Source organism: Cyanistes caeruleus, chromosome 8 (genome assembly GCF_971803275.1).
Source record: "Cyanistes caeruleus chromosome 8, bCyaCae1.hap1.1, whole genome shotgun sequence".
Lineage (NCBI taxonomy): Eukaryota > Metazoa > Chordata > Aves > Passeriformes > Paridae > Cyanistes > Cyanistes caeruleus.
This window is the reverse complement of record NC_141708.1, coordinates 4795919-4805111: the sequence shown is the minus strand read 5'-3', so window position 1 is coordinate 4805111 and position 9193 is coordinate 4795919. Positions and strand designations below refer to the sequence as shown.

Below are 9193 nucleotides of genomic sequence, written 5' to 3'. Positions count from 1 at the left end.
AGTGATATTCTAGCAGAGGCCAGTGCTACACCTACTGTTATGGAATGGTTCAGAAGGAAATACTGGAGTCAGCATGAATTAATCCCCTAAAAAGACGCTGATATTCCTGTGGCAAGTTCTCATTATAAACAACTTCTCTCTTTTTAACTTAAGTTACAATAGAGGGATAAAGGCAAAAGATCCAGGCCAAAAGGTCTGGAACCTATTATCCAACTGAGGCAAGAGAATTGTAGATAATTTGATGCATGTGCAACTCAGGGTAGAAGCTCAGCTCCTTTTAGAGCAGTCTGTTCTGCTGTGGTTATAGACCAACTCATGTCTTTCCTTACTTCAAGAACCTTCTTCAAAATGCTATTTTCTTTTTTTTTTTTTTGGAGTGGAACAACTCTGCTTTTTGGACCTTATAAGAAAAAAGAGTTTCTTGTTAAAGGATTTGGTTTGGATAAGAACAATCATCTGACGCTGCAGTTTTTAAACACAAATAAATCGAAAGTTTAATTTCCCCAAATTAGTTATATACTGTAAATATTTATTTTCTTAAAGATCTGAAAACTAGTAAAGTCTGAGCAATATACCTACTAGTCCTCTGTGCTGCCTGCATAGAAATGCCATTTAAATTACAAAAACACAACAACCCTATAAACGATTAACTGGTTTGTACATTACCAATTAGTTAATAAATTAATGATATACCATTTTCCCTGAAAGCAAAGTATTTTCCACCTTTGGATGGTGAAAATTAAGATATTCTGTGTAAGAACAGCATTTAGCAAATAGCTGTTAAAAAAGAGACTAATTTGCTAGGTGGATTGGGACATCCATTTTTTAAATCAATACAAAAAATAATTCATTGTAAATATATATAATATATATTTATACATATTTTTGAATATATTTACATACATCCAGCACCTATATACTGCATTTGTGCTCTGTAAGTGTGTGCCAACATATATTTTCTCCAAATATTACAAAATAAACAAGAAAGGCAGACCCAGAGTTTGCCTCAAGTCCAACTGGTCCATTGTACAAACAAAGTCTGTTGCAGCTCGCAGGAAGCCAGAAAATTGATAGCAATGGGTATTTAGAAACAGCTGATAAACATTCTTCTTTCTTGGGAACATCTGAAAGCTGCAAGTGATGAGAATCTTTATGTAGGTTCTGACCGCTTTCCTCCAAATTTATTTTTTTTTTCCTTTTCCTTCTTTTTAGTTTTGTTTTTTTTTCCCATATCTCCTATGTACAAGCAGAAACATGAAGGTCCTGGAGAAAAGCTTTTGCTTTGCATACTGTAGGTAGCTCGATGTTCTTGCCTCTTTGCTGCTCTTTTCATGTTTTCACGCTCCCGTTCATGTGCTGGTACTTGGGGAGACAAGGTTCGTAAGGCATCGGGTCGGGAGAGAACACGGAGTCGTCCCCCGAGGAACACGAGCTCCTGGTGTCGGGGTAGCTGGGTGAATACTGCTCCAGAGGCCCACTCAGGTCCAGATACTCCTGTGGCAAGAGGAATAAAAGCTGGTTTTAGTCAGTGAAGAGGACTGACAAGAGCACGTCACCGCCACTCAGGTTTTGGGATGGAGCGGTTTGAAAAACGACGCTTGGTTCCGTGAACCAACTGCATTCGAAACTGCCTCGTTGCTTAAATACCTCATAAAACAAGGAGCTCGACTAGGGAAAGAAAAACCAAGCCAATAACACGGTATTTTCTGAAGTCCAACATCACCAGCATTAGCTGTGTCAGTGGGAATAAACATGGCAACCACATCAAAAGAGGGCTTTTCACTCGCAATGATAAAAATGAAATTTCATCCTAAATAGAACCATTTTTCTCTAGCACATGGTAGTGATTTGGAGAGGGAAAGACGCTTCCAACTTTGTATTCCTTTGGTCACTTTGAATCTCTGCTTTATATTCTGTGATATTAAATTTGTGTTTCAACATGCAGTGGCATACGTGCAAAAAAGATCTGAAAGAAAAACAAAATCAAATTCACACGATTTGGGTTTTTTACACTACATATTTGTGTGTTGTGCGTCCCGGAGTAGCCATGACCAAAGCAGTCATTAAAAAAGGAAATATCATCTGCTGAATCCAAGTTTTGGGTTAAGGCTCTTTTGCTAGAAACAACAGTTTTGGCAAGAGAATAAAGTTATTTTTCCCCTTGAAATGTTCCTTCTCTTTCAACTTCTAAAGGCAGCTGCATTCATTTAAATGCAATCTCTTCATTTGCTAAACCACAAGTTATGATCATACTGACGAGACGAGTCTTCCACCTCAGTCAGTATTTTATGCTGCTGTGCTTAGGTTTGGGGTAATTTAGTCCTTTGGCTAACATTCCTTTTTAAGTCAGAGATTCATCATTACCATCTTACAGTTAACAAATGGTCACCATTTTAAAAGAAGGGTGTGGTATGCAAGTTTTAAAATGCTGGAAAATTCAATAGGGAGCAAAAGGAGGGAGTTTGGATTTATTGATTATTGACTATGTGGCTGCCCACGCTCTTGAAAAACCCACCAGGGCAATCCTGATCCATATTTATGGATTAGCAAATCAGCCCTACATGAGCAGAAGTATATTTTCTAAATAGACAGAAGAATAAAACATCCCAGTCTTTGAAGATACAGGGCTTTCCCAGGGTCCATCAGACATAGCTCATCATATCAGAAGATGTGGTGTGACCCAGGTATGAATTAAGTATTGAAGACAGGATCCTTATCCAGTGTCCACAACCAGGGACACACCAAGGGGCAAAAGAACCAGCACCAGGCTGGTTTCTGGTGTTAACAGAGCAATGCAGCCACAAGGCTGACTCCTGGTGACTTCTGCTCAAGTGGGCCACAGAAACATGAGAGACTTTAGGGGAAAAAAACCCAGCAAGGAAACACATAAAAACCCCAGCAAGCGATGATTCAATGTGGAAAAGAGCGAGACATTACTATTTAAGCAGAAATCATTACTTGCACAAAAGCAGAAGAAATTATTGGCTGCCCCAGCAAACTGAGTTGTTGGGTAAACCAGACTGAGCCTGGGCCAAAAATGTGACTCTGGGGGGAAAGGGAGAGTGGGGAGAGGAGGAGCAGGAGAGCCTGGAGGACCTGCACTTGAGGAAAAGTGCACAGGTTACAGAATCAGCGATCTCCAAAGCTGTGGAGGAAAATGGGCCACGTTGGAGCTCTCAGGAGACACCCAGATGACAACAGGCGTGCGAAGACAAGAGGAATGATTTACTTTCTATGTCCAGGGTAAATAGGACAAAAGCAATATCTGATGTTGAAAGATTAGAGATTAGGAAAACAAAGCAACGGGCTGTCAAGAGGCGATGCCGAAATACAGCAGTGGAGATCTGTGAGGACAAGTTACATAAACATCTGTCAGCAATGACAAACGTATAGTGGGCCCTGCCATAGGCCCATCAGATGGACTGGATGTGTTCCTAAGCTTCTTCCAGACGTTTTTCCTATGATTCTAGTCTAAAGTAATTTACATAACCCTAAAGGCCTTTTCAGGTTAACTTTGAGATCATTCCAGGTCTATGAGCAGTGCGGAGTTGGGAAGGCTCGACGGTTAAACACATGCGAAAAAGAAAGCAATATCCTTTCCCAGGCTTGGAATTGCAGCCCAGAACCTCCCTCCTGAATTTGCAAACACAAATCCAGTCCAAGCCACCCAGCACTCTGCAGTGGCAGCCAGCCCACCTCCAACTAGCCTTGTGAAATCATATATGAACTAGGCAGGAAAAGATGCAGGCAGTACTGGATGAGGTGAAAATGGTAACAGGACACAGGGCTACATCCATCACTCCATAGGGAGAGCACAGTCCTGCCACATCTCTCAGCCAGCCCTGAAGGTGCCACTTTTTAGAGCAAGCTTTAAAAACTTTTTTATTTTTATTTAAAAATTTACAGCTGCTACTGAAGCCAAAGAATCTTTTTCAAGCAGATCTATTGGGGAAATGATGATCATAAAAAATGCCATCTCTTTACTCAGGTTCTCCTGTCATCTCCATTGCCAAAAGGCTTTCCCAAAGCTGCTCCATAATTTATTTATCTCTCTGACAATTCTAAAAAACTAGACCATAATGTTGAGGAGCCACCTAGAGTGATTCAAATCTCTCTTTTTTCTACAAAGAAGCAATAACAAGTACAAAAATCTTGTTTTGAAATGGTCAAATCTAGTTGTTGCAACTTTCCTGTGTAACTGCTTTGTTCTTTTTTTTGCTCCCATTAAACATTTCATTTCTCAGAAGTAACAGCAGTCTGTAGAATATTTCTGGGACACCAAGTATTTTCTCTCAAAAGAAATTTCCACCAGAAGGATCAACATTTCCATCACTTGTGATTTTCCTCAAAGGAAAGGTGCACGTGGTTCAGAGGACTGATTCCTGTGTGAATACCCTAATCAGTGTGTTCCTTGCTAAAACTAATAATATCTCAGACCTCTGAAAGAACGCTCTTCAAATAAAACCTTTCTGCATTCACATACACCAACCTGAAGCAGTGCTAGGCAGGACCTTTGGATAATTGGATGGCTGTTTGCACATCCCCCCTGGGTCCTCATTCCCTCCACAGAGAGCTATTTCAGTGAACCTAATTCACTCTCAGACACATCATCTGAAATCTGCCATTGACGATTTCTCCTCTTCTGACCTACATAGCATGGCTGGGAATCAAACTGAGCCGGCAAATGAGAACCACCACGAGCTCCACGCACCTCCCTCACCTGCAGCTCCTGCTCAAACACAAACACTGCTCCTCAACCTGCCACATGCAGTCCCTCCACAAAACATCCCGAGATGCAGCGAGGAATAAATGAAAACTCCTCAAAGATGTGTTTCTTTTTAGTTACATAATTCCAGGCGTAATAGCAAGTGAGTGAGGATTTCATAGGATACATGGTTTAGCTGTGTGAAACCTCAGAGGACAATGACAAACAGAACAAGAAGTGAACTTGAGCAGCATTTCATAATTGAATAAATTCCATCTGTCCCCTGAACCATTTTTCCCGATCACCAGCTTATGGGGGGAGACAATTTACCTACCTCATTAGTCGTGAGAGTGAGAATCCGATCCAAGTCCTCCACCAACTGTTTGAAAGTGGGTCTGTGAGAAGGCACAGCATGCCAGCAATCTCTCATCATCATATAGCTGTAAGAAACACACATTTGCTTGGCTTAATTAAAATCACACATCCTCCTCACAAACCTTTCCATGCACACTCAGTGCTGCCCTTCACAAGGAAAGCAGCGAGCACACACAGCTCTGCTCATGGACCACTGAACCCCCAAACCTCTACTCCTGTCTCTCCCTTGTTCAGTGTCTAAATTACCTTTTTGTGGGCCCAATCCTGTGGAACTTCAGGAACTTCAAAGGTATTAAAATTAGGTATTCAAAGGTATTAAAAGGTATTAAATTCAAAGGTATTAAATTACAATATTTTTTGCATGTCAGGGATTGCAGTCTTTGTGAAGAAATTGAAATGCAAAAAAATTTAAATGTATTTAAAGGTCTGTATTGAAATATCTGAAATCACACTCCCCACATCAACAGGAGATAATGCTGTGTTAAGTTCCCAGATGTATTTTGTTGTGTACAAAAGCAGCCTGGTGTACCTCACATTTGATTAGCAGTATGTGCAACATTTATGAATTTCCATGTTAGTAACATTAAAATCAAAAATTTGTGGGTGTAAAAACACTGACAGAGACTGGCTTGTAGATGATTTCTTCTCTCTGAAATAGGATCACAGCAGGGTGTGCAAAGAAGCATCCTCTGCCAAACATTTCCTGAAATCCTTCCCATATACCTTTTCCTTACACATCTATACCCTCCAAATATTCTAGAGCCAAGCACTTCTGAAAGTGTTTGATTCTTCTGGTTAAACAGAATTCAGCACAGCTGTGTCCCTCAGCCCTGCTACAACAAACCAGGGTCCTTACAGCTCGTTGGTGCAGTTGGCAGGTTTATCCATCCGGTGCCCTTCTTTCAGCAGCTTAAAAAGTTCCTCCACTGGGATTCCTGGGTAGGGTGACCCTCCTAAGGTGAAGATCTCCCACATTAACACACCAAACGACCAACTGCAAACCAAAGAGAAAGCTGCATTACTAGGTCTGCCTGGCTGCTGGGAACAGAGAATCCCACCCCTCCCAGAGGTGTTTGAACCAGCCTCTGCCCAGGTCTGCCTGCCCAGAGCAGGACAGGGGGCTGGGAAGGGCATCAGAGGCATGGACAGCACTGGGGATGGGGACTGACCCCAGCATGTTCCCAAATACCCTTTTTTCCTCTGTCTGGTGTGCTCTGACCAGGGGCTACTGCCCAGCACTGCATCTTCACAGCTTAATGACTTACAGAGCGCTCACAGCTCAGCTGGGGTGCAATTATGTGGCAGGATATTTTGGAAAAAGCAGACTGTTCAAAACAAAAATATTTTGCATCACTCTGCTTTTTTTTTTCTTGTTTTTTTTTTTTTTTCTTTCTTTTCCCTTTTGTTGCTAACTTCTGCTAGGAAATGAAGTGGGATAATTTTTAAGCCAGTTTTCCTGCCTCATCCTGCCTGGCTGGCAAGCTGGGGCTCTCTGGCAGGCAGCTCAGCCAGGTGAGCACCAGCACAGAACCTGCTCTGGCTCCCCAGCAGCTCCCCCAGCTCTGCAGCATGGTATTTTAGTAAACTGTTTGCACAAACTTACAATAATATTATCTTTAGCCATCTTCAAAGCCACCATAGGGCCAAGAGTCTCCAAGTCCCATCACTGAAATCCTCCTGCTGCCTGGCTGCTGAGGAGCTCAGGCTGGCTCTCAGTCCCAAGCCAGTGAAGTGGTTTACTTCACATTCACTTAAATATTTTGCCAAGATGTTATTTTAAAACACAAGTTTGGTCCACCCTTAACCTGTGTATATAGCTTCCTTTATAAATGATGTAGAGATTGCAGGAAATGCCTCAGTAAATGGTTTTCTTAAGAAGAGAACAGCTTGGAAACTGCACCCAGGTTAAAGAAAGAAGAGATACTTCCTTATTTTCTCCATCCTGCCCTTTTCCTTTTTAACCCTGCACTGACTTGCATAACCTTTTGCACCTCTGCTGGGAAGCATCCAGCCCTTTACAATTAACAGGTTTTTTTTTTGAAAAATAAAGAACAGGATCTTAACCTCTATTGCATAAAAAATACACATCTACTTCAAGCACAATGCACACAGAACTGTAATAAGAAGCAGAATAAACCCTGAGCAGTTGCATCAGCCAGTGGCTCTGTGCACACATTAAAAGATTTTTGAAGTGTCAGAGTCCAATGATTTCCTATTACATGTGAAGCACTGCTGGGAAGCAGCACCACTTCTGAAAAACAGAGAAAACTCTTCCAGCATACCCAGCCTATGTTTTATTACACCAAACCTTAGCACAGATTTTTATAAGAAGTTTTCAGGAACTTTCTCCTTTTTTTTTTTTTTTTTTCATTCTTTTTTCTCTCTCTTGTTTTGTTTTGTTTTTTTTTTTTTTAAACTTGAAGGAAGTCCAGAGTATGTCAAAAGGCAAGCAAATTAGATAGACTCTTTGTAGCTGCACATCCGTAAATAAGTTCAAGGGGGGAAACTTCCGCAGTGACAGAAGGAGGTTAGCATTTTCCACCTTTCATGTGCTTTGAAGCTGGGCAGATTAGTAACAGAGCACTGGTTAGCAGTCTACCATAAAATCCTCACTTTCTAAGGGCAAGTCCTGTTCCATCCATTAATATGTGAAACAGAATGAAAACTCTTAAAGGTAAAGGACAACAGCAAAACACGTATGAAATACCCCAAACTTTAACAAACACAAAGCAAAACAAGCCCCTCCTTCCCACCCCCAAAACCCCATTGAAATCAGGCCACTTACACATCACTTTGATGTGTGTAAACTCTGTCAAACAGAGCTTCTGGAGCCATCCACTTTACTGGAAGCCGTCCCTGTGAGTTTGGAGGGGAAGAGAAATTTAAATGGCAGCAATTTATGGGATGATTCCTCTAAGAGACGTCTGCTAACGCAAACCAACAATAATTAACCTTTAACATTTTCAGTGAGAAAATTGTAAGATGGGCTAAAGTACAGAGACAGTTATAAAAATGGATATAAGCACTGAAGATAAAATTAAAGAGTTCCCAAAAATTTCCCAGACTGCTTGCTAGGAGAATGGTAGGATAAGCAGACCAAAATCAAAAGTATCATTCTGCTATAGTTCTTTAAAGACAAAAAACCCCACAATTAATAAACATCTGAAAAACAGACCTGCCTGAAAAAATTAATTGATTACTAAAGCCAAGCACTTTGTTTTCCTGTCCCTTTTGCAGTGACCCAAAGAGTCAGAGCTGCCTGTTGCTTTGCACACACAGAGCTTGGGAATTGCACTGAGTCTGGAATGAAGAAGGTTCAGTCTCCTCCAACGCTGCTGCACATGGTGGCTCTGGCTTTTGGAATAGGCAGATGTTACCATTAAAATGCCATTAATCACTTAGTGATTTTCATAAATAAGCCACTTAGCATGACTGTTAATAAGTCATATTTATACAAATAAAATCTGTAGAACTCAATGAGTTCTGCAGAGTTCCCATCAAAACCCAAGTGCAGATCAGCAGGACTTTAAGAAATCTCCTAAGGAAGTGTAAGAAGTTCAAACCAGGTATCAATGCTACATCCCAAATGTTTTATCTTCTTGATTTGGTACAGGTTAAGCAGCAAAACAGTGACAGTGTGGGGAGTACAAAGAAGTTTTCTCTATCTCTAGCCCCACTTTGAGATCACCACCACAACCTGTCCCCAACAAGCTAAGCACAGGCAGAAGGCTGAATGTCACATCACCAGAAGAAAACAGAATTTTTATTGTGGTTGTTGCTGGCATTGTTTGTACAGCGCATTTCAAGATCCTGGGCTGGGTGCTAAACCAGCTGGATCAACAGGAATATTTCCACGTTTTACAACTTATTTACACTTATTACAACTGACTAAAGTCAGAGACATAATAAAAATAAAATTCTTGTATTTTACCATTTCTAACCCTCCAATATTCAGCCTCTTTGCTTATCTTTTTAACCAACTATCACTGTAAGAGGAGACAGAAATGCTCATGTCCTTGATCCCTGCTTTTTTGTCTGGGATGAAAAGTGAGGCTGTTGTACAAGAAGCCCATTAAGTTTACAACCATAGTTCTGAAATGAATCACTGAAAGA

At 41.0% G+C, this 9193-nt stretch overlaps 1 protein-coding gene across 20 annotated transcripts in view; it reads right to left on the bottom strand.

Moving 5' to 3' along the window:
* Positions 1 to 354: 354 nt before the first annotated feature.
* Positions 355 to 9193, bottom strand: part of FGFR2 (fibroblast growth factor receptor 2) — a 93681-nt gene continuing 84842 nt past the window's right edge. For all 20 annotated transcript variants that reach the window (XM_086900323.1, XM_086900320.1, XM_086900326.1 and 17 more), the window contains 4 exons: positions 7866 to 7936; positions 5937 to 6074; positions 5040 to 5145; positions 355 to 1494 (listed from right to left, as the gene is read on the bottom strand). In XM_086900323.1, coding sequence (XP_086756449.1) covers positions 1330 to 1494; positions 5040 to 5145; positions 5937 to 6074; positions 7866 to 7936 — 480 coding nt within the window. In that variant the 3' untranslated portion in view covers positions 355 to 1329. The remainder of the gene's footprint in view (positions 1495 to 5039; positions 5146 to 5936; positions 6075 to 7865; positions 7937 to 9193) is intronic.